Source organism: Cherax quadricarinatus, chromosome 30 (genome assembly GCF_038502225.1).
Source record: "Cherax quadricarinatus isolate ZL_2023a chromosome 30, ASM3850222v1, whole genome shotgun sequence".
NCBI classification, from domain to species: Eukaryota; Metazoa; Arthropoda; class Malacostraca; order Decapoda; family Parastacidae; genus Cherax; species Cherax quadricarinatus.
Genome location: NC_091321.1, coordinates 15,797,486 through 15,824,214, shown reverse-complemented (window position 1 = coordinate 15,824,214; position 26,729 = coordinate 15,797,486). Strand labels below are relative to the sequence as shown.

The 26,729-nt window shown below is 39.1% G+C and overlaps 1 protein-coding gene across 4 annotated transcripts in view; it reads right to left on the bottom strand.

The window, feature by feature from the left end:
• Nucleotides 1-3,809: 3,809 nt before the first annotated feature.
• Nucleotides 3,810-26,729, bottom strand: part of LOC128692673 (nonsense-mediated mRNA decay factor SMG8) — a 96,091-nt gene continuing 73,171 nt past the window's right edge. For 3 of the 4 annotated variants that reach the window (XM_070089948.1, XM_070089946.1, XM_053781955.2), the window contains 9 exons: nucleotides 18,775-18,867; nucleotides 18,352-18,492; nucleotides 16,754-16,944; nucleotides 15,567-15,769; nucleotides 10,665-10,919; nucleotides 7,024-7,167; nucleotides 6,030-6,185; nucleotides 4,808-4,988; nucleotides 3,810-4,228 (listed from right to left, as the gene is read on the bottom strand). In XM_070089948.1, coding sequence (XP_069946049.1) covers nucleotides 3,928-4,228; nucleotides 4,808-4,988; nucleotides 6,030-6,185; nucleotides 7,024-7,167; nucleotides 10,665-10,919; nucleotides 15,567-15,769; nucleotides 16,754-16,944; nucleotides 18,352-18,492; nucleotides 18,775-18,867 — 1,665 coding nt within the window. In that variant the 3' untranslated portion in view covers nucleotides 3,810-3,927. The remainder of the gene's footprint in view (nucleotides 4,229-4,807; nucleotides 4,989-6,029; nucleotides 6,186-7,023; nucleotides 7,168-10,664; nucleotides 10,920-15,566; nucleotides 15,770-16,753; nucleotides 16,945-18,351; nucleotides 18,493-18,774; nucleotides 18,868-26,729) is intronic. The other variant, XM_053781954.2, reaches the window with a different exon arrangement.

Sequence of the window (26,729 nt, the reverse complement as noted above, 5' to 3'; positions counted from 1 at the left end):
ATACAGCATGCTGTGAGTGCAACTGCTGCACTTGTCTCTTGTTAACCATAAGTTCTATCAATCTGTAAATGGATCTATAGTAAGAGCTAAGGGTTTATAGCAACAATAACGACAGGTGTAACAATGGGCATTAATAATGATAGGGAAGTGGTTGCTACTATGGAATTCATTTGCCACCACCTAATCAAGGTTCAGTGATACAAAATCTGAGCAAATCAAGAGATCAATACATGGACTAAGTGTACAAGGGTCTACATGGGTTGAAGTTCCAGTAATTAAGATACAAAGATAAAAGAGTAAGAAGACTCTAGTCTTTCAATATTGCAGCAAGGAAAATGCTAAATGCAGTGAGAATGGCACATTTGAAAGTAATGTGTGGTGTGAAAACTGCACAGAGAATTCAGAGTATAAAAAAAAAAAAAAAAAAAAATTGTGGGGTTAAGAAAGGTACAATTCAGATTGGAGGAGGAATTGATGACGATGCAGCAGAGTAAATTGATTAAGGGGTACAAGTCAATGGATGGGTAGGGGCCTGAGCATCCACTAGGCATGTGTGAGCATATTAAATTGGAGAAAGTGGAGACTGCAGTTTTCTTGGCTTGATATGCTGTCAAAGGTGAGCAAGGTAACAGTCAAGAAAGAATTAAGAAAACCAGTTAGCCAGACTAGTCCTTGAGGAGGGAAGTACAGTGCCTGCACTCTGAAGGAGGGGTGAAGATGTTGCAGTCAGCAGGAACATTTGAATTGTGATATCTATAAGCTGGTGAGACAGTTATTTTTGAATGATGATAAATGTGTTTCCATTTCTTTTAATACAATACCTTTAGTGGGAGACAGCCAGTGTGATAAAAAAAAAAAAAAAAAGATCAAGATGTAGAGACTGTACTTCAGTGGGCACCAAATGACTCTTCTTAATACTCGTAAAAAACAAAACTTACTTTGCTAATACTGTTAGCCAAGTATAAAACAGTGAAAGATAATCACTAAATTCTTAAAATCAGGAAAACTGATAATGTTCTTTTTTTTTTTTAAACATAACATCTGTCTCTCACCAAAGTAAGGTGACCAACAAAAAAGAAAACAACTATCTTGACAGAATTTGCAGACATCACAATTCAAATGACTGAATAGCAACATTCCCACTCAAAGAGTACAGGCACTGTACTGCCTGCCCCTAGGACTCAAGCTCGGCTAACAAGTTTCTCTGACTCTCTTCCAGAATGTTATCTTACTCACACTCAACAATGTGTCAAGCCATAAAAATCACTTGTCTCCACTCACTGCTCTAACTTACTCACACAAGTCTGTTCCACGTTAAAGCCCTTGACACTCAAAATCTCCTTTACTGTCTCCCTCCAACCCTTCCAGAAACATCAATACCCGTTCTTCCACCACATTTATAAACTCTCTCCTCCAACCCCCCTAAATGCCCAAATTGCCTCTACAACCCCTCCTCAGCCCTCTGAATTATACCTATGGTAACCCTAGGCCTAGACTCTTCCTCACTGCAACTTCAACCTTTAAATTCTAGTATACCCAAAAATCCTATGTGCCAAAAATTAAAAAAAAAAAAAAATTAAAAGTTTGAAAGAGTATGCACAGATTGTCCTGTGCATACATCATACACACCTTAAGGGTTCAAGCCCATGCATCATGCCCACACAAAAGTATTAGTACCACATTCTGAACATTTCCCATTTTGCCTCAGTAAATTTTTCTTTCCTGGGATGCCCCAACACACCACCTACCTTTTTCTCCCCCTATCTATTCTATGGCTCACCTCATCTTTCATAGGCCCATCTGTTGACATGTCCATTCCCAAATATCTGAACACATTCGCTTCCTCCAATCTGATATCTAGTCTTTCATTGCCTGGTCTCTTTGTTGCTCATCATCATCTTTGCTGATGATAAAAAATTTATTTGACAGATTTTTCTCAACTTGTAATTTCACCTAAAAAGTCTTATGCACTCAAAGTACTATACAATATGCATAAACATTATGTTAAAAAAAAAAAAAAAATTGTGTGTAATATCAAGTATTACATAAAAGATACAATTACAGTAATTGTTTTAAAAAGCAAACTATATCCCTCATACATAATACATCCGTAAATTTCTTAATTATGTATACAGTAAAAGTCTGATAAAATGGACCCCCCATAAAGTGGATGTTGGTTAAAATGGACAAAATTTGACCAGACAAAAGCTCAAAATGTACTTTTAATAAGGTGTCTGACTAAAATTGCCATGGAACAGACAAATCCACTATATCAAACAGGTATTAGGTCAGGTCGTGCATTCGATAAAATGGACTAACTCCACTTAACCCTTAAACGGTCCAAACAGATTGACGTTCAAATTCATAGTGCTCCAAAAGTAGATCTACTTTTTCTTACATATTTTCAAATATAAAAAAAAAAAAAATGTAGATAAAAGTTTTTTTACACGCTTTCAAATTAAAACAAAAAAGATCTACATTTTTTACATACTTTCAGATGTTGAAAAAAGGTATATATACGTTTGGACCGTTTAAGGGTTAATTGTAAGTTTGTATCGTCCGAGGTTCATCCTGGACACGTCCACTTTTATTGTTCCTGAGCAGTGAAGCTAACCAGTGATGGCCTGCATTACTGTCTCTGTATGCTTAAAACAGGTTTATCTCCAATTTTCCCCTGGATTTACTGTTTTTTAATTATATGATTAAAGTACTGTGTACCTTAAAAATATACTATTATTTGCTTAGCTACCTCACTTTTGTACATTTAAAAAATAATGTATCTAGTTCATAAGTAGTCTGTAAGCATTAGCATTAGTCTGCCCAAAATGCACTGTATGCTAGTGGCTTTCTTTTATGCTTAACAATATTTGACATGCAAACTACATTTTGTCATACTGCAGAATAAAGTTTTTTTGTTTTGTTTTGTTTATTGTTATTAATAATGGCCTCTAAAGCAAGTGATGGTGCCAAGAAGCATGTAACCTTAACTGTTAAGCAGAAACTTGAATCAATAAGGAAGCTGGAGACTAGTGTTTCAGTGGCCCGGGTGTGTGAGGAATGTGGAGTAGCAAAACAGTGTTTGACATTTGCAGAAGCAGGGAAAGCCTACACAATATACCATGAAGTATAGTGTAGGTGCTAGGATAAAGGGTTCTCCAGTTACTCCTGGGAAGCATTTGAAAATGGCCCAAGATACAAGGATTGAAGCAACATTGCATAAATGTTTTGTTCAACAGAGCATTGCTGGTGTTAATGTTCATTCTGTTGAGTATCAGAGTGCCAAACAATTTAAGCTGGATTCATTGTTTAAACCTGTTCCTCATTCTGCACCTCCCAAACCATCTACCAGTAAGCCTGAGTCATCTATGTCTCCTCAGCCAACTACATCACCTAAACCATCTACATCTTTCACACCATCTGTCTGTCTCTCTCTCACACTGTCTGCCATACTATTACTGAAGCTTTACAGCTTCAGCAACTCAGAATAAGTCATTCTGGGTCACCACTAGACCACATGGCAATACTGCACTGTATTGTACATCTGTAAGCTCATTTATCCACCAGAAAAGGCAAGAAAAATTACTGTATTGTGCTGTACTTTTAACCTATTTTCTTTTATGGCTTGTTTACAGGTAATACTGTATTGAACTCCAGTTTATTCTTAGCATATCCAGTATTCCATCAATACAGCAGACTAATTATGTGTTACTGGGTGTTGGTCCATGTATAATAGTTTACTAATTAAGCAAAAACATCCACTTAACTGAAGCGTTCAACATAACAGAATTTTGGGTAAATCAGACACCCACTCCCCCTATTAATCTGTTTTATTGGACCTTTACTGTATAAACTTAGTCCAAAAAAATTACAAGCTCTTGCTGAAACAAATCTATTTGAGACACAAGTGGAATTAATAGAAACAAATGATTATCTGTCCAACGTTACTTGTGATATTCCATAGCATCCTTTATGTAGGCGAGCAAATGATGGTGGTGTTTGGTGTCTGGGATCAGGTGGGTAATGGGGCCCTTGGTCCCCAACATACACGTATGGAAGACGAAGAACCCAGTAAGCCGATGCGGAGAGCTTGACTGGTAGAGAGCTGCATGGCTGAGGAATGTAGCGAGGGCAGGGGTCTGGACCAGGCTGTACTTGAGGGCTCAAGGTTACATTTACTGGGGCTTTGGGTGTTACCACATGAAGACGCATCAGTTGACCACCACCTCGGCTACCAAATAAATAATAGAAATAAATCATGAAGTGCTGTACCATTTTTAATGTAAAAGAAGGATGAAATACTTGAACTAACATGAAAGATTAGCCTTTGTACTTATAAAGAAAACATAAAACCTCACTTTAATGGATTCTGGATTTAACAGGCAAACTCTGCCATCAAACATCTGGAAAATGACTAACAAAGTTTGTTAAATCCAGAATTATATGTTACTGTTACAGTCTGCTGGGTAAAAATTTTTATTAATAGACAAAATCTGAAATCCAGAATTGTTAGCTCATTACAATCACTGAAAAACAATCTCATCATTCAGATTTACTTGACAAACAACAGTAATGGACACCTGTTTTCCCCAGTATTTTAATTATTTACAAAAAATAAAAAAATAATTTTACCAGAGCTTAATCATTGTCTGATTTGAATAATATGATTTCAAAAATCTGTATTTACAATGATTAATATTGAGAGATCTGAATAATATAAGTAATGATAAATAAGTCACCCTGCCCTGGTGGGATACGGCAGTTTGTTGAATAAAACAAAAAAAAGCAAGTATTCACAAGTGAAACAAACCTGCATGGACATGGGAAGTAAAGTGGCATGTCAGCATTGGCAATCTTTGTTGCATTGTCTTTGACTAAGCCTGATGGAGAGGCCTTGAGGTGACGGTCAGGCGTAGCCATCATGAACCTGTGTCCTCTCACACATTCATATTCCACCCCAAGAAATATCTTCACGCTAAATTCGTGGATATCTAAAAATGTGCAAAAAGAATTAATTATTAGTATTTAATCTTTATGCTGTTTTCCATTTTGACCCACTTAAGAGAAATGCCTAATGCTTAAAGGCTTTTAAGCTGAAGAATTCAAGCTACCCTCCCCTTCCTCAGATCAAACCTGACTGCCTCCCATTCCCCAAATGCTGTATGACACTTACAGGTTTAGTGCTTCACCATACCAACACTTTTAGAAAAATAAATACACTGTCATAAAGCAAAAGAAAGAAATATAGAGCTAGCATAATGTTTGAATACAGAAGTGGATTCTAAAGAGAAGTTACCCTGTAAGAGAAGAATTACTTCACATAAAGTACTGAAGAGCAAAGACACATCCAGCAAACCCTAGATTTATTGGACATCAGAAATACAGGACAAAATCAGACAAGTCAACCAGTATGGAAACCTCAGACAGTCTGTATTGTTAGTGACAGCAAAACAATTTCACCTCTCCACCACAACTGTCATTGCCAGCCACCTGCACTCCTTTAATTATTCCAGTAAATTGAGGATTCACTGCAGAGTATTTACATAATTCAGATAAATACTGTATAAACAGTACTGATTTGATTTGTTCCTCTTGCCAGTTGAAAAAAAATTAATAAAAATGTTCTCATGACTCACGAAATCGTAATGACACAAATGAATGGTTGGTTTAATTCCGTGGTATTATTAATATAAATGTTTGCCAGCCTGCTTATTGTGAAACTGCAAAGACTGGTCTAAAACATAATATATGCAGTTCAACCCCAGCCATCCTATATTTCCAATTCAGGATAATTATGCAAATTCATAAAAAATATACTACATATTAAATACTGACTAAAGGCATTATGGTTCAGTAAATAACAAATAATTATTATTTTGTTCATGAGAAATTTGCTAATCCTGCCAAGATCATTCAGGACTATTGAAGATATGAGTAACATCATGACAAGTTTTTAAAAAAATATTCATACTAATGAAAATTCATAAATATTTCTACTCTCTCAAAAGCCACATTATTCTCAAATGACTCACCTCCCACTCTATTTTTCTTATTTTTGAGAAGCAGTGCTTTTTTACCGAGGGTATCCGCAATGGCTGGCCACTTGTCTCTGTCTTCTATTTTAATAGTAACATCCCATGGCAGGAGAAAATTAGTGCCTGGCAAGAAACCTGGTTGTTCACAGATTCCTGAAAGAAAATACATTACAATAATTATTATATTCAAAGTATCAGTACGCATATTCAACTGAGAAAACAGTAATAAGAAATGCTTCTTTACAAGATTTATGCAGTAGGCATCATAAATATGCACATACTTCAATAGATTACACAGACAGTGAGACTGCTCACCATACTCTATTGTTTTTAAATACATAATGCTGAAATATATATGTTTCTCACCTAAACTAGAATTCTGTAGGGCTACCCTTCTCTCAATGCACTCCTTAAATCTCCTAGGCACTGATAAGACTAACTTATGGAGGACAGAAAAGTCAATACCCTCCCACCCCAAAATCTCAAGTATTTAACAGTACTTGAGATTTTGGGGTCAGAGGACTCATCCAGGCAACAAAGCTAATGCTTAGTAAGTTTCCAAATGCTCTCTACTTGAGTCCAGTGAGTTTCTGAGTTAGTCATTAAAGTATGGAAAAATCACAATAATATGGCCAACTCTAAATTTAGGCCTTTGGCAGTAGTATGTTACCATACCACTTTCTTACAAAAATTGTTCTGGTGCTTCTCAAATCCATCAGGCAAATAATCTGCTAAAGGCATACTTATGGGCATGCACATTTATGACACCTACTCTATACAGATACATCAATCGAGTTTTCTTTTTTTGTATATTTTAATGGAGTCTGCATAAAAAATTGCTAGAGGGGTAATTTGTATAATACAAGAACCTTGAATAACTGACTCCTTGTAATTTGCCAAAGACAGTATTTCACTATAAAGAACATTATGTTTGGTAGTAAAAATACACACTAAAATATGAATAATAACAATATCATCAGTAAAGACACACCAGCATTATGAGAATATAGTGATGAAGGACCAAGGCAACACAAAGACCAGGATGACCATCGCGGAAGCAATCCAGGAGGAGAGGCTGTGTGAAGCATCCCTGGTAGGTACTCTGTTGTTGAGGCTTGCCGGATTATCCCACGATCTGTTAAGAACACTCGTAAAGGTCTAATTTTTTATATCACTTCCATCCATCATAGATTTGTACACCTTATTTGCCAACCTACCTAGCACCATTCTTTGTAACTAATCAACCAATCTCAACAATCCCACTTTTGCTCTTTGAATTAAACTCAAATTTATGCATTCCTCATTTTCTGTACAATACTCGCAACATGCAATGATTTCCGGCATGACATTTCCACTGCTTCCAGTGTCCTCCTTTCTGTAGTATTCAAAGGCTATACAAAATTGTTGATTCCACTATGGTCTGAGTATCATTAATCATTTGGGAGCATTAAACTCGTAGACTATGACCCAATACACTCCCAGTTTTGTAAGGATTGAGAAGTTTCTTTCCATACACTCCCTAACACTTCTGTGACTCCCCACCCCCTTCCCTTTCTTGTGAGACTTAGCTCATCATTCATAAACCTGTCTACATCCACTATTAAGCATCTAAATACATTCATTCAATCTAAACTAGCATTTTGTCTTCTAAGTTTTCATTCTCTATAGTGTACTTAGTTTCATCACCATTTTATTTCTGTGAAATGCTCATGAAATTTTTTTTTTTAACACATTGGCTGTTTCCCACTGAGATAGGGTAACCCAGAAAGAACTGCCAATATCCTAAACCCCTCCTTTAAAGTGCAGGCACTGTACTTCCCATTCCCAGGACTCAAGTCTGGCTAAAGTTTTCCTGAATCCCTTCACAAAATATTACCCTGCTCACACTCCAACAGCTCATCAGGTCCCAAAAACCATTCGTCTTCATTCACTCCTATTTAACACGCTCATGTGCGCTTGCTGGAAGTCCAAGCCCCTCGCCCACAAAACCTCCTTTACCCCATCCCTCCAACCTTTTCAGGGATGACCCCTACCCCAGCTTCCTCTCCCAATAGATTTACACCCTCTCAAAGTCATTTTACTTTGTTCCATTCTGTCTAAATGACCAAACCACCTCAACAGTCCTTCTTCAGCCCTCTGACTAATACTATTAATAACTCTACACCTCCTCCTAATTTCCACACTACGAATTCTTTGCATAATATTTACACCACACATTGCCCTTAGACACGACATCTCCACTGCTTCCAGCTGCTTCCTCGCTGCAGCATTTACAACCCATGCTTCACACCCATATAAGAGTGTTGGTACCACTATACTCTCGTATATTTCCTTCTTTGCCTCCATGAATAACGTTCTTTGTCTCCACAGATACCTCAATGCACCACTCACCTTTTTTTTTATGACAAGCAATAGATAATATAACTACAGAATTGACAAAATTGTTTAAAATTTTTTTAAGTTAAATGTCACTGTCTCTATATGATATACATGTATGTGTACAGTTAAAAAAAAAATATGAGGTTATGTACTGTACTAGACATAATTATTAAACAGGATAATAAGTGACCCAATAGCATAACATATACAGTGGACCCCCGCATACCGTTGGCATCACATAACGTTAAATCCGCATACCGATACATTTTATCACTAAGATTTTGCCTCGCATACCGCTTAGAAACCCGCTCAACGCTATTCGTCCGAGACGCGTCTAATGTGCGGCCTGAGCCAGCCTCACATGTTCCGCCGGTGGCATTGTTTACAAGCCAGCCTCCGCGGTAACATCCAAGCATACAATCGGAACATTTCGTATTATTACAGCGTTTTTGGTGATTTTATCTACAAAATAAGTGACCATGGGCCCCAAGAAAGCTTCTAGTGCCAACCCTGTGGTAAAAAGGGTGAGAAATATTATCGAAATACTGTGGTACCATGGTCAACTGCTGATGCTGCTGCTGCTGTAGCACTGTCAGCTGCTGATGCTGCTGCTGCTGAAGCACTGTCAGCTGCTGCTGCTGCTGCTGCTGTAGCACCATCTGCTGCTGCTGCTGTACCACCGTCAGGTTCTGCTGCTGCTGTAGTACCGTCTGCTGCTGCTGTAGCACCGTCTGCTGCTGTAGCACCGTCAGCTGCTGCTGCTGCTGTAGTACCGTCTGCTGCTGCTGTAGCACCGTCAGCTGCTGCTGCTGCTGTAGTACCATCTGCTGCTGCTGTAGCACCATCTGCTGCTGCTGTAGCACCGTCTGCTGCTGCTGTAGCACTGTCAGCTGCTGCTGTAGCACTGTTAACTGCTGCTGCTGTAGCACTATCAGCTGCTGCTGCACTGTCAGCTGCTGCTGCTGCTGTAGCACTGTCAGCTGCTGCTGCTGCTGTAGCACTGTCAGCTGCTGCTGCTGCTGCTGTAGCACTGTCAGCTGCTGCTGCTGTAGCACCATCAGCTGCTGCTGCTGCTGTACCACCGTCAGCTGCTGCTGCTGCTGTAGCACCATCTGCTGTTGCTGTAGCACCATCTGCTGCTGCTGTAGCACTGTTAGCTGCTGCTGCTGCTGTAGCACTGTCAGCTGCTGCTGCACTGTCAGCTGCTGCTGTAGCACTGTCAGCTGCTGCTGCTGTAGCACCGTCAGCTGCTGCTGCTGCTGCTGTACCACTGTCAGCTGCTGCTGCTGCTGCTGTAGTACCGTCTGCTGCTGCTGTAGCACTGTCAGCTGCTGCTGCTGTAGCACTGTTGTTGGTGTGGCTTATTGAGAATACCAAGAAACAATTAACCCCAGAGGGTTAGCCACCCAGGATAACCCAAAAAAGTCAGTGTCATCGAAGACTGTCTAACTTATTTCCATTGGGGTTCTTAATCTTGTCTCCCAGGATGCAACCCACGCCAGTCGACTAACACCCAGGTGAACAGGGAAAAATGCCTGGAACTAGTGCTCATATTGGTGAATTTAAAGCCAGCAAAGGTTGGTTTGAGAGATTTAAGAATCGTAGTGGCATACACAGTGTGATAAGGCCTGTTCTGGAAGAAAATGCCAAACAGGACCTACAGTACTCACGAGGAAAAGGCACTCCCAGGACACAGTGTCTCATCAGTCATTGCTGCATCTTCAATAAAGGTAAGTGTCATTAATTCTTCATTTAGTAGAGTAGTACATGCACAATATATATTGTGCATGTACACTCTACTATTGTGCATGCATCCTTCTCTTTGTGTGTAGGAAAATGTATATTTCATGTGGTAAAATTTTTTTTTTCATACTTTTGGGTGTCTTGCACGGATTAATTTGATTTCCATTATTCCTTATGGGGAAAATTCATTCGCATAATGATAATTTCGCATAACAATGAGCTCTCAGGAACGGATTAATATCGTTATGCGGGGGTCCACTGAATATTTTTTTTAACAACGGCCATCTCCCGCCAAGGAAGGGTGACCCAAAAAAGAAGAAATGTAAAGTTTTCTTTTTACACTGAATAATAGTGTACCATATATCCTACTTCTATATGAGATACATGTAGAGTTTGAGGGCATGAACTGTCTTATAGATACAAACACTAGTGTCAATTAATAATGCATAAAAAAAATGGCAATTTTCTTTGTACCTTAGGTAGATAACAATGTCCTAAAGTGTGATTTACCTTTAGTGATGGCCTTGGTATCATCTTTTGTAAGGGTAATGACAACCTGGGAACCCATGTGACTTTGTTCCCCTGTCATGCGTGTTGCAACTGTTCCTGTGGCATTGTTCATACTCCCACTAAGACCAGTTCCAACTAAACTGAGACCTGGAGAGTGAGGCGTTCCAGAGTCTATTTGCTCACGACTGTCTCGACTCACTGCACTGGGACCCTCAATTTCCATTTCATTATCTTCGGACCCATCCACTTTTGCAGCTGTGAAAAATGCATACATCTTGTTAGAGCATTATATTATTTTCTATATATTTAACATTACTGTCTTGGATAAATCTTGTAGATGAATGGTTCACAGAACCGACACGTTGATAAATTAGACATGTGCAACTCTTGGGTATCTTTATTAAGGAAACGTTTCGCCACACAGTGGCTTCATCAGTCCATACACAGGAGAAGCTTGAAGAATATGTGGAGAATGAGGTAATCAGTCCCTCAACCTTGAGTCGATGTGGTCAGTCCATCAAGATTGATGGACTGACCACATCGACTCGAGGTTGAGGGACTGATTACCTCATTCTCCGCATATTCTTCAAGCTTCTCCTGTGTATGGACTGATGAAGCCACTGTGTGGCGAAACGTTTCCTTAATAAAGATACCCAAGAGTTGCACATGTGTCTAATTTGGATAAATCTATTTCAAGAAACTACATTATTTCATAGGTTTGACAGGCTTATAAATACTGCACTGTGCATGAATAAATTGAAAAAAAATTAAAGTTACACAAGCACTTTTTTAGATTTTCTGACTAAAACTAAACTTTTTCCTACATAACTACACTTTTAATTTTGCTTATACTGCATTATATTTTATTGCCTGTATATTACTGGACCCCAACATATGATAAACCACAACTCGGAAGGGAGCAAAGTGAGGGGGCCTGTTGTTGCCAAGTATAGGTGCTCCTCAACTTCGATGGTTCAACTCACGATATTTCTCTTTATGATGGTTCAAAAGCAATTACTTTGGAGATGAAACTCAAGTTAATTACCCAGCATGAAGGCGGTAAGTCCGTAACTTGTATACATTTTTTTTTTTGCATTTAGCTAGTTACTCAGTGACAATAGTTATTTACTTATTTATTTAGCGTACATTTTCGACTTACGACATTTTTGACTTATGATGGGTTCATCAGAACGTATCCCCATTGTAAGCTGAGGAGCACCTGTATGTACATATCAATATTTGAAAAAAGTGGCAGGATCTCCTGAGCTACAAGTCTGTCTTCCTGACAAAGAGCTGTGAAATTAAAGGAAAAACTCTTTCTTGAAATATGGATACTTTGAACAAAAATCTAAAATCTGCTTCCCAGTATTAGCAAATAGTTTGATTTTCAACCTGCAAATTCATATCCATTATCATATCTATTAAGTTGCTATGATAATTACACAAATTATTCACAAATAAGACTTGATTTTGGAAAGAGGTAAGTACAGTACCTGCACTTTGATGGATGGGTGGAAATAATGTAGTTTGGAGTCATCTGAATTGTGATATCCATGCACTACTGGTAAGATTGCTATTAAACGTTTCTTCTTCGGGTCACCCTATCTTGATGGAATGGCTAATGTGATAAAAATTATAAAAAAGAAGTATGGGCAGACTTCATTTATTGAAATTATAGGAAAGCTTACAATAGAATTCGTGAAAAACAATTATGAAACTGCAAAACTTAGAGGGAATAAAACAGAAATTATTTCAACGGATGAAAGATTTTCTGTTTGAAAGGAAAATACGAACAGTGATGCAAGGCAAAATGTCTTCAGAGGCAAAGACACATGACAGGATGACACAAGGATCAGTGTTTGTCACAACATTACACACCTGTGATCAGTTTTAAGTGGTTTTCCACCCTTGCAGCCTAGCCTTCCTTGCTGTTCAATCAGGCTGTTTCTAATGTAAATAAATGACTTAGTAGATGGAATTAAAAAGGATACCGTATATCATGAAAATGTTAGAAGATAATGCAAATACAGTATCTTATGAAATGTAACATTAACAATATACACTCAGAAGCCACTTTATTAGGTACTGGATAGACCCCCACTATGTCCCCAGAACAGCCTGAATTCTTTGTGTCATGGATTCAACAAGGCGTTGAAAGCATTGCATAAGAGATCCTGGTCCATATTGCTATCATGATAGCATCATGCAGTTGCTGCAGATTTGTTGGTTGAACATTCATACTGCAAATATCTTGTTCTACCACATCCCAAAGGTTTATGCCAAATTCTCAGACTAGGCAATGTTTCACCAATCTTCAACTGTCCAGTTTTAGTGAGCCTGTGCTCATTGTAGCTTCAAATATGGTGGTGAAAAGAAAAAACTGAGCTATGATATACACTGACCCATATGGGAGGCTGTTTATTTTACATCCATTCACCCTCCCTTACACCCTCCTCTATGCCACTGAAACAACTCCTCTATGCCACTGAAACAACTGAGTTGTCCAATGCATAGTGTTGGGTCTCCTGCCTGCCTGCTGTGGCACTCCTTAATGGAATGCATGTTTCAACAGAAATTAATTCTTCTCTGGTGTGCCTTAATGCAACTAAGCATGCTTCAATTGAACTGAAAAACTAAATCGAAATTGCATAATACTGACAACCTAAGGTTTTCCACTGTACATATGCATAAAATTGAAGTGCTTTTATTGAGCTTGAAATTCATTTATTTGTTCAGTATTTTTTTTTTATTAAAGCACTTACTCAGACAGGATGGGACTTACACAGGTGACAACAAGGAAATGAGTGAAATATTGAAATCCCAGTACGACTCTGTGTTTAGTGAGCCACTAATCGGTCTGAGGATCGACGACCCAAATGATTTCTTCATGAATGAGCCTCAAAACTCCATAAATGTATGCCAGATTTCCGACATTACCCTAACTCTGATAGATTTTGAAAAAGCCATTGACAACATGCCCATGCACTCAAACCCGGGCCCAGACTCGTGGAACTCTGTTTTCATTAAGAACTGCAAGAAACCCCTCTCGCGTGCCCTAAGTACACTACGGAGGAGGAGCTTGGACATGGGTGAAATTCCACAGTCACTTAAAACAACGGATAAAGCCCCACTCCATAAAGGTGGCAGCAAAGCATTAGCTAAGAATTATAGACCAATAGCTCTGACATCCCACATCATAAAAATCTTTGAAAGTGTGTTAAGAAGCAGGATTGCAAATCACCTGGATTCCCAAAATCTGCACAATCCAGGGCAACATGGGTTCAGGGCAGGTTGCTCCTGCCTCTCACAACTACTGGATCACTATGATATGGCCTTGGATGCACTGGAAGAAAATCAGAATGCAGATGTAATATACACAGACTTTGCAAAAGCATTTGACGAATGCAATCATGGCGTAATAGCCCATAAAATACGTGCTAAAGGAATAACTGGGAAAGTGGGGAGATGGATCTTCAACTTCTTAACAAATCGAACACAAAGAGTAGTGGTCAACAGAGTTAAATCGGAGGCTGCCATAGTGAAGAGCTCTGTTCCACAAGGCACAGTACTCGCCCCCATCTTATTCCTTATCCTCATATCAGACATAGACAGAGATATACATCACAGCACCGTATCATCCTTTGCGGATGATACTAGGATCTGCATGAGGCTGTCATCTGCTGAGGACGCGGTTAACCTCCAAGAAGATATAAACAAAGTTTTCCAGTGGGCAACAGTAAACAATATGATGTTCAATGAGGACAAATTCCAACTACTCCGTTATGAAACACTGGAGGAGATAATAACTAGAACAGAGTATACTACAGACTCTGGCCATACAATAGAGCGGAAAAATAATGTAAGGGACCTGGGAGTAGTAATGTCTGAGAATCTCACTTTCAAAGACCACAACAGTGCCACGATCGCACGTGCAAAGAAAATGATAGGATGGATAATGAGAACGTTCAAAACGAGAGATGCCAAGCCAATGATGATCCTTTTCAAATCACTTGTTCTCTCTAGGCTGGAATACTGCTGTACATTAACATCTCCATTCAAAGCAGGTGAAATCGCAGATCTAGAGAGTGTACAGAGATCCTTTACTGCACGTATAAGTTCTGTCAAGCACCTTAACTACTGGGAAAGCTTGGAAGCACTTGACTTGTACTTGTTGGAACGCAGGAGGGAGAGATATATCATAATCTACACTTGGAAAATCTTGGAAGGAATGGTCCCAAATCTGCACACAGAAATCACTCCCTACGAGAGTAAAAGACTGGGCAGGCAATGCAAAATGCCCCCAATAAAAAGTAGGGGCGCCATTGGTACACTAAGGGAAAACACCATAAGTGTCCGGGGCCCAAGACTGTTCAACAGCCTCCTATCAAGCATTAGGGGAATTGCCAATAAACCCCTGGCTGCCTTCAAGAGAGAGCTGGACAGATACCTAAAGTCAGTGCCGGATCAGCCGGGCTGTGGCTCGTACGTTGGACTGCGTGCGGCCAGCAGTAACAGCCTAGTTGATCAGGCCCTGATCCATCGGGAGGCCTGGTCATGGACCGGGCCACGGGGGCGTTGATCCCCGGAATAACCTCCAGGTAACCATGAAGAACTGTACCAAGATGGCCAAATAAGAATCACTTAAATCTTTTTTAATACATCAGCCATCTCTCACCAAGGTAGGGTTACCCCCCAAAAAGAAGAAATATTTTTTACTGTTATTCATACAATCACTAACATGTCATACCATATAGGTAGGTGAGTAAATTTTATGATAAAGATTACACTGCAGATAGAATGGATACTGGTTACAACCTGTACAACCATTATATTTAAACTCTAGTATAGAGAACTATCAGCAAATTAAAATCAGATAAGTCTATGTTTTACTCAATTTCCAACCTTTAGCATTGGTGACACTTGGTTTGAATGTTGGGAAATGTAAAGATTCGAGTCGAGAACAGCAAGACTCTGCCAACTGCTGATAGAAAGTGTGGTTCGCAGTTTTAACGGAGAAAGAGTCTTCACGCTGGCCTTGCCGCCGTCCACAATTACAAAAACTGATGTAAACTACGCCAGAATTGTGGGTCATAACAGGCAGTGAGCTGAGTGTAGAAAATTTAGTATTAAATGTGATTTTCCAGTATTACCAAATAATGCTGTTATTAATAAAATTAAATACATTATCTATTTGACCGTATATTTACCCCTAAAAACATTAAAGAACATTGTTAAGTTACACATTAATAAATCTAAAAGTACAGTAATGTACTATATCATTCACTTAACTTTTCTATCTATAATGTGTGTATAAGACAGTCCACTGGCTGTGTGTGTGTGTGTGGGGGGGGGCTGGTTGCAACTTGGTTTAACACTTTCACTGTCTTCACCCCCAAAATTAAGTGCTGACAGCGTTGCAGTTCAAAAAAAATCTCATATGATAGAGAATCTTTTTCTGAGGCTATAATGCCAAAAATACAACTGATAGAAAACTTAAGGAATTACAGAGGCACAAAGTTGGCAGTCTGGGTGTAATTTAAGCATTAGCAATTTTGCCCACTTTTAATCCTAAGCCAATTCCACTGTTTACTTTGACTAAATTCTTATCTATTTTGCTAAGAAATTAGTTGAATCGATAGCGCACAAGAAACCACCCGTTCAGTTATCAGAACTACCCTATAAAGTGCATAGAAGTCAGTAATATGGCCAATTTTACACAAAATTCAACAAACATCAATTTAAAAAGAAAGTTCAAAATAAACACAATGTATTCCAGCCACTTAAGTAACTTATCCTCTGTTCATAATCACATCCCCATGCATCTCATATTGTACACTTGCCCTCCATTTTGAATCCATTATTACACAAAAAAAAAAAATCAAAAGTTTTTACTTTATTTCTTAGATAAAACAAACCAGGGAAAAGGCGAGATCATTCTACCGACATAAACTTATTCACTTACAGACAAATAAACTGGGGAGCTCTTTTTCCAATGCTATCCCATAATGAACGAGAGATTTGTTATGTACAAACTTAATAAGAACAGATACACTGTACACTGATGAAAGACTATTTGAATAGTCTCTCACCTGTCATCATCTGGATCATTAGGAGTTCGGTGTCTTGGATGTTTGCAAGTGTTGCCTGTGAGAGATAATGTCTCACAACCCATCCGGCCATCTTGCCAAATCCGTTCACAAGCTTCCTCTAACTGAGTTACATAGTCCTCGTACATCGGCCCACGAGCTTGTGCACTTAGCACATTCAGAGCCAAATCCAGCTGTAGTCATGAATAGTGTTGTTATTTATAAATGAGGTAGAATCTTAATTTTATTTTTGGACTAATACAAGCTAATAACAAAATATTATATAAATGGAATCTTATATATGTTTCAACCATTTTTAATTACTTGAATATCAAAACAGATATTACATAAAAAGTGGAGATGTTTTATTTGAGGGCATTGGATTTTGTGAATATTATCCAGAGAATTTGGAGCATGGAGATCAGAAGGTGTAGGATTTACTAAACTTAAAAGTCAGAGGGCTGAGGAGGGTTTTTTGAGGCAGTTGGGGCATTTAGTGAAGCTGGAGCAAAACTGAATGACTAGGAGTGTATATAAATCTGAGGTGGAGGGAAGGAGGGACAAAGGTTGTTCCAGTAAGTGTTGTAGAGAAAGGGTAATGGAGTTTTGAGGGCTAAGGGCTGAACATCCAACACATCTGTGCAAGCATGTTACAAGTGGATTGAGTTTATGAAACTATTGGAATGTGAGCAAGGTAACAGCAATTCTGGGAAACCAGTTAGCCAGGCTTGAGTCCTGGAGGTAATACTGCTGACATCCTCGCCCCTTCTTTAATTGGTTGCACTAAGGAGGGGCAAAGATTTTCCCAGTTCAAAGGGCCATCTGAACTGTGATGTCAGCTTCACCCAGTCAACAACCATCATATCTGTCTCCATAATAGTAGTGTGTATATCCTTCTGTCTGTTATTCAACAAGACAAACACTTAGGCTAGTGAAAAAAAATGTTAGTCAACACATAGGGCTTGGCCTAGTACTAGGTTGTATAGCAGACCTGACAAATCTGCACACTGAAATAATTCTTTACCAAGAATGGGATGAACAGTAGATGCTGCAAAGATGCTGTAGCCTTAATTAAAGACAGGGTTCAGTAAGTACAATAAGAGATCACTCACATAGAAAAAATTACTAAGAGACATATATTCCAGAAAAAACTTGATAACTTCCTGCAAACTTTTATTGATCAGCTGGTCTTTGATGTAAGCATCAGATGAGCTATATGTTACAGTAAGTGGGGTATTTATGAATGCATCTCCCTTACAAGTTCTGATGATCTTCTCCTTTCAACAAACCGGCCATATCCCACCGAGGCAGGGTGGCCCAAAAAGAAAAACAAAAATTTCTCTTTTAAAATTTAGTATTTTATACAGGAGAAGGGGTTACTAGCCCCTTGCTCCCGGCATTTTAGTCGCCTCCTACAACATGCACGGCTTATGGAGGAAGAATTCTGTTCCACTTCCCCATGGAAAACAAGTTCTGATGTTTACCATAAATAAATCAATACCTTTATTAAATTACAGATATTATCTTCAACATCCAAAATTTGCCAGTCTGCTACCCCACAGAAATTTGTCCTTTTAAACATATTTTAACTTTCTACTAACCTTTTCTTGATGATGCATCTGAGTATAGTGAGGAGGAAGACCATCTTTATATGCAGATATTGCTAATGGCAATGCTTTGGCACATCGAGCATCACTAAAACGAACTTCAGTCTCTACTAGATTTTGCAAACTACCCAAAATCTGGAACGAGAAAATACTGCACTGGACTTTCTTAATTGAAAACGTACTTTCAAATTACCAAATTTCCATAAAAAATGCAAATATTAACGAAAGTTTATCTTTAAGGCTGATTATATCTTAAAACATTTTATATCAATACCTTTTGAAATATCTATGACAAATCTTGTGTAGTGAAACACAAAAAGCATTATGTTTTGCAATATGAATGGGAAGTTGTACACTTCACTTTTAAAGTGTATTATAAATGCACAAAATCCAAATCTAAACACACAAGAAACTTGCCTGCTTTACTTTTGTGTCTTTCTCAGAGGGCTCTCCCATGAAGAACTTGTACACTCTATTGACAGCGTCAAACCAAACACCAGCCCGGGGTACCTGAAAGTTACCATATATGACTGGGAAATCTTATTTTATTTATTTATATTGTAACTACGTACTTGATTTCAGACCCACATTACAGAAAAGGCATATGATAGGGTGGATAGGGGGGAAATGTGGCAGATGTTGCAAATGTATGGAATAGGAGGTGGGTTATTGAAGGCAGTGAAAAGTTTTTACGAGGATAGTGAGGCTCAGGTTAGAGTATGTAGGCGAGAGGGTGAATATTTCCCAGTAAAAGTAGGTCTTAGACAGGGATGTGATGTCACCATGGTTGTTCAATATATTTATAGATGGAGTAGTATGAGAAGTGAATGCTCGGGTGTTGGCAAGAGGGGTGGGGTTAAAAGATAAAGAATCCAACAAAGTAGGAGTTGTCACAGTTGCTCTTTGCTGATGACACTGCTTTTGGGAGATTCTGAAGAGAAGTTGCAGAGGTTAGTTGATGAGTTTGGTAAGGTAGGTAAAAGAAGGAAGTTAAAAGTGAATATAGGAAAGCGTAAGGTGATAAGGATAAAAATATTAGGTAATGGTAGATTGGATATCAGACTGGAGGGAGAGAGTATGGAGGAGGTGAGTGTATTCAGATATTTGGGAGTGGACGTGTCTGCAGATGGGTCTATGAAGGATGAGGGGAAAAAGGTGGGTGGTGCACTGAGGAGTCTGTGTAGGCAAAGAACTTTATTCATGAAAGCAGAGAGAGGAGTGTATGAGAATATAGTTATACCAATGCTCTTGTATGGGTGTATAGCATGGGTTGTGAATATTGCAACAAGGAGAAGGCTGGAGGCAGTGGAGATGTCACGTCTGAGGGCAATGTGTGGTGTGAATATAATGCAGAGAATCTGTAGTTTGGAGATTAGGAAGAGGTGTGGGATTATCAAAACTATTATCCAGAGGGCTGAGGGGTTATTGAGATGGTTTGGACATGTAGAAAGGATGGAATGAAATAGAATGACTTTGAGAGAATACAAATCTGTAGTGGAGGTAAAGCAGGGTAGGGGTAGGCCTAGGAAAGTTGGAAGGAAGGGGTAAAGGAGGTTTTGTGTGCGAAGGGCTTGGACTTCCAGCAAGCATGGGTGAGCGTGTTAGACAGGAGCAAATGGAGACAAATGATTTTTAGGACTTGGCGTGCTGTTGAAGTGTGAGCAAAGTAACATTTATGAAAGGATTTAGGGAAACTGGCAGGCCGGACTTGAATCCTGGAGATGGGAAGTACAGTGTCTGCACTCTGAAGGAGGGGTGTTAATGTTGCAGTTTTATAACTGTAGTGTAGGCACGCCTCTGACAAGACAGTGATGGAGTGAATGATGATGCAAGTTTTTCTTTTTTGGACCATCGAGAGTATATCTACTCTCTGAGCCCGGCCATGGGCCAGGCTCATCTGGTGCTCACCTGGTCAACCAGGCTGTTTCTGCTGGAGGCCCACTGCCCCACATATCCATCACAGCCTGGTTGATCTGGCACCTGGTGAAGAGTGAAGATACTTGTCTAGTTTCCTCTTGAAGGCTTCTACACTTGTTCCAGCAGTGTTTCTGATATCTTCTGGTAAGATGTTGAAAAGTCTGGGACCCCGGATGTTGATACAGTTTTACCTTATTGTCCCCACCGCACCCCTGCTCCTCACTGGGTTTATTTTACACTTCCTCCTATATCTCTCACTCCAGTATGTTGTTATGGCAGTGTGCAGATTTGGGACCAAGCCCTCGAGTACCTTCCAGGTACATGTATATATTATCATGTACCTCTCTCTCCTCCGCTCCAATGAGTACATGTTCAAGACTTGCAGGCATTCCCAGTAGTTTAGGTGCTTTACTGGCTCAATGTGAGCCATAAACGATATCTGTATTTGTTCCAGCTCCGATATTTCTCCTGCCCTGAACGGGGCCATCAGCACTGAGCAATATTCTAAGTGAGGGAGCACTAGCCATTTGAAGAGTGTCACCATCAGCATTGTTTCTCTTGTTTTGAAAGTTCTCAATATCCACCCAGTCATCTTCCTGGCTGTCGTGATCTTTGTCTTGTTATGGTCTTTAAAAGAAAGGTCCACTGACATAATTATTCTTAGGTCTTTTACGTATTCCTTACGTTCTATTTGGTGACCCTCTTGAGTTTTGTACATAGTGCTCCTTTTGAGTTCTTCATTCTTTCCATACCTAAGCAGCTGGAACTTATCACCATTGAATATGCTTTCCACTGCCCACTGGAAAACCCTGTTTATGTCTTCCTGTACTTTTTCAGTGTCCTCTACCGTACTGACTTTCATGCTTATTTTAGTGTCATCTGCAAATGATGATACAAAAGTGTGCTGCGTGTTTTTGTCTAAAAGGGCGTTTTGTCAAAAAGAATGCAGGTGTAATATATACAGACTTTGCAAAAGCCTTCGACAAGTGTGACCATGGCGTAATAGCACACAAGATGTGTGATAAAGGAATAACAGGAAAAGTTAGTAGATGGATCTATAATTTCCTCACAAACAGAACACAAAGAGTAGTCAAAGAGTAGTCAACAGAGTAAAGTCCGAGGCAGCTACGGTGAAAAGCACTGTTCCACAAGGCACAGTACTCGTTCCCATCTTGTTTCTCATCCTCATATCTGACATAAACAAGGATGTCAGCCACAGCACCGTGTCTTCCTTTGCAGACGACACCCGAATCTGCATGACAGTGTCTTCCATTGCAGATGCTGCACGGCTCCAGGCGGACCTCAACCAAATCTTTCAGTGGGCTGCAGAAAACAATATGAAGTTCAACGATGAGAAATTTCAATTACTCCAATATGGTAAACATGAGGAAATTAAAACTTCATCAGAGTACAAAACAAATTCCTTCCACAAAATAGAGCGAAAAACCAATGTGAAAGACCTGGGAGTGATCATGTCGGAGGATCTCACCTTCAAGGACCATAACATTGTATCAATCGCATCTGCTAGAAAAATGACAGGATGGATAATGAGAACCTTCAAAACTAGGGATGCCAAGCCCATGATGACACTCTTCAGGTCACTTGTTCTATCTAGGCTGGAATATTGCTGCACACTAACAGCACTTTCAAGACAGGTGAAATTGCTGACCTAGAAAGTGTACAAAGAACCTTCAGTGCACATAACGGAGATAAAACACCTAAATTACTGGGAGCGCTTGAAGTTCCTGAACCTGTACTCCCTGGAACGCAGGCAGGAGAGATACATGATTATATACACCTGGAAAATCCAAGAGGGACTAGTACCGAACTTACACACGAAAATCACTCACAACGAAAGCAAAAGACTCGGCAGACAATGCAACATCTCCCCAATGAAAAGCAGGGGTGTCACTAGCACGTTAAGAGACAATACAATAAGTGTCAGGGGCCCGAGACTGTTCAACTGCCTCCCAGCATACATAAGGGGGATTACCAATAGACCCCTGGCTGTCTTCAAGCAGGCACTGGACAAGCACCTAAAGTCGGTACCTGACCAGCCGGGCTGTGGCTCGTACATTGGATTGCGTGCAGCCAGCAGTAACAGCCTGGTTGATCAGGCTCTGATCCACCAGGCAGCCTGGTCACAGACCAGGCCACGGGGGGCTTTGACCCCCGGAACTCTCTCCAGGTAAACTCCAGGTCCAGGTATGTCTGCTATGAGGATAAGGAACAGCAGAGGTGCCAGGACAGTGCTTAGGGGCACTGAGCTTTTGACCTCGCTGATGCTGGATCTTGCCCTGTTCACTACTACTTTTTGTGTCCTGTGTGTTAGGAAACTGAAAATCCATCTGCCTACCTTCCCCGTAATGCCCATGGCCTTCTTTTTGTGCGCTATCACTCCATGATCGCATTTGTCAAACGCCTTTGCAAAATCTGTGTAAATCTTCCAGTGCCTCCGTAATTCTGTCATAATGGATCAGCAGCTGTGACAGACATGATCGTCCTGCTCTAAAACCATGCTGGTTCGGGTTATGTTGGTTGTGCTGGTCCATGAAATTTGTAACCTGCTGTCTCATCACTCTTTCAAAGATTTTTATGATTTTAATAACATTATCAATACCTAAAAACCTACGCTGTTCCTCTCATAATTTGGTGTAATCTGAGCTATTTCTTTCTTACTGCAAATTAAATTCTTAAAACTTACTTTCCATTCCTTGCCTAAATTTTGAAAAGTTTAATATTAAAATATTTTACATTTAATTTGGTTTCATTCCAAATTTAATGGAGTGGAAAAAATCATTGAGCATGAAGACTTTTATTGCCTTTACATAATTTTTTTTTTTTGTTATTAACACACCAGTCATTTCCCACCAAGGCAGGGTGGCCCTAAACATAAAAACTCTCATCATCATTCACTCGATCATTGTCTTGCCAGAGGCATGTTGACACTACAGTTATAAAACTGCAACATTAACACCCCTCCTTCAGAGTGCCGGCACTTTCCACCTCCAGGAATCAAGTCCAGCCTGCCGGTTTCCCCGAATCCCTTCATAAATGTTAGCTTGCTTACACTCCAACAGCACATCAAGTCCTAAAAACCATTTGTCTCCATTTGCTCCTATCTAACATGCTCACACACACTTGCTGAAAATCCAAGCCCCTCGCACACAAAATCTCCTTTACCCCCTCCCTCCAACTTTTCCTAGGCTAACCCCTACCCAGCCTTCCCTCCACAACAGATTTATACACTCTTGAAGTCATTCTATTTCATTCCATCCTCTCTACATGTCCAAACCTCTCAATAACCCCTCCTCAGTCCTCTTACATAAGTCATAATTAATATTAGCTCAGGGTTTAGTTTCTAAGAAACAGATAGGCTTACATCTGCTATTCTAAGAAACAGCTAGGCTTACATTTGGTATTTCTAAGAAACAGCTAGACTTATATCTGCTATTTCTAAGAAACAGCTAGGCTTACATCTGCTATTTCTAAGAAACTGCTAGGCATACAAATATTGGCCCCAAGGCAATATTTGTATGCATTCTGTTTCTAAATTTGTGACAATATTCATGCGAGTGTCAACTTGCTGCATGACTAGTTTCTGAAAGCTATTAATAAAACCATGTTTTCCCTGACAAATGAACAGCATACATGATTTATTAAATACCAATGTTCAATAGATAATTACAATACATTAACTGAGAAAAATGAATTCACAGATTGAAGAAAGCTTCAACAATATACAACACTGTAGCATCTTGCCAAATAATGTCCTTCAATATTAAAAATTAGTTACAATGAAATTGATCTTCACACTATTTGCTTTTTCACAAGTGGTGCAAGATTTTAACAGCTCATATTTTCACCAAGATATGTTGTGTATCTTTATATGTGTATGCTTCTAAACTGTTGTATTCTGAGCACCTCTGCAAAAACAGTGATAATGTGCGAGTGTGGTGAAAGTGTTGAATGATGATGAAAGTATTTTCTTTTTAGGGATTTTCTTTCTTTTTTGGGTTACCCTGCCTCGGTGGGAGACGGCCGACTTGTTGAAAAAAAAAAAAAAAATCCCACTGACACACTTGTCCTTTTAATTTTCTTACCTGTAATTGAATATGCATATTAAAATTGTACACAGAGATGTTTGGAAACCAAAACTGGGTAATGTGTAAGAAAATGAAGGATACAAGATGAGAATGGGTTGTGGTTTGTATGTTGCATTGCGTGCAGCCAACAGTAACAGCCTGGTTGATCAGACCCTGATCCACCATGAGGCCTAGTCACAGACCGGGCCGCAGGGGCATTGACCCCCGGAACTCTCTCCAGGTATATTCCAGGTATGATGAATAGTGAAGTATAAAATTTTTATCCATATTTTTCATTTTCACAGGACAGTAAATGTACTTACAGCACCTTAATAATCACTTATATGCAATATTACACAGTCAGCAATATGAAGAGTACAGTTTTTTCCTCGCTTTATGCCGTTTCAACTTGTGCAAATTCATTTGTGTGTGATGAGAATACATCTGCCAGTAATTTCTTACATATAAGCAGCAGAAATTCACTTATATTTTATCCCCCAAGCCTAACACCACTTGCTGTTTGATCATATCTATAAAACAGTGACAAAATAAAGCATTGCAACAGGCCTACTGGCCAGTTCTAGGTAAGTGTCCTGCTCTACTATCTATTCCCACTCACAAACAACTTTTGTTAAACCATTGCTTTTCTGAAGAATGAAGGGGCACTAAGTATGCCTACTGACTCATGCTATGCAGGTTCTACTCTCAGTCACTCGGACACAACTTCATTTCTAAACCATTGTTTTCTTAAATATGGAGTACTGCAGAAGACTTACTGGCTATAGCTATAAGCACTACTTTTACCCAACCATTCTCAAATGGTTTTTTGACCAAATTAACAATTATGAATGTGGAATTTGCAAGTCTCAGAATGTATTCCTATATTTTATAATGTAAACTGGGTTCACTTCTTGCAATTTTGCTTCATATATCAAGGACCTAGAATGCATATATCACAAAAAGTGAGGCACACCTGTACATTACTAATAAAAACTGCTTACATATTCTCACAAATATTTTAGTAGGACAGGGAGGGGCAGGGTTGATCTAGAGAACTGAACTAAACACCCCTGCTCTTCAGCAAACTTTTCTGTCCTAAGATGTTAAAAAAATGGATTATTATTATTAAAATCACAATTAAACAGAAAAAATGGAAATTAGTATTTTCTGAACAATAAATGTTTCATGATGGGTGAATACATATACAGGTCTCCCTCAACATTCGCGAGGGTTAGGGGATCAAGAGCCTCGCGAATGTTGAAAAACTGTGAATGTTTGGTGCCCCAATATATTGTAGGGAAATATAATACAATACTGCTTCCTTAACTTGAACCATGAACAACCATAAAATACATGAAAACGTCATAAACTGTACTAAAAATATATATGTTATGCTTTAATAACATGTATGTTATTAAATACCACAGACTCCACCACTGCCTCCACCAATGCCTCCACCAATGCCTCCACCACTTCCTCAACCACTGCGAGTCCCTACTACCCTCCCTCCGACCCCCGCAACTGGTAGCCAGCCCTCCCACCACTCAGTGTGGCGAGTGTTTTGTTTGTTCATTATTTGCTATTAAACTACAGTATAAATAATGTAAACCCATTCATGACTATTCGGACAGGTATTGGACGGTGACATCATGTGTTTACTCTTGAACACAGCAAAGAATCAAGCATTTCTGCTACTGCTAATAATAACAATAGTAATAATAATAATAATAATAAATAACAAATAATAATAATAATAATAAATAACAAATAATAATAATAATCATAATAATAATAATAAATAACAAATAATAATAATAATAATAATAATAATAATAATAATAATAATACAATGTAATTGAACAAGTTAATTGTACAAAAATACGAGGGAGTGGTTGACACATCGTCAGTGTGGCTTTGTTTATGTTGGAGTGAGCATTAGTCTCCCTGCTCTTCCAAACATTTCACAATAATTCAGCAGTTGAGGCAGTGGTATTTAATAACATATATGTTACAAATAATAATAGTACATATTATTAATAACATGTATTATTATTATTAACAACATGTATTATTATTAATAACATGTATTATTATTATTAATAACATGTATTATTATTAATAACATGTATGTTATTAAATACCACTGCCTCAATCGCTGCCTCAATCGCTGCCTCAACAGCTGCCTCAACAGCTGCCTCAACCACTGCCTCAATCACTGCCTCAACAGCTGCCTCAACCACTGCCTCGATTGCTTCCTCAACAGCTGCCTCACCCACTGCCTCAATCGCTGCCTCACCCACTGCCTCAACAGCTGCCTCAACCACTGCCTCAATCGCTGCCTCAACAGCTGCCTCAATCGCTGCCTCAATT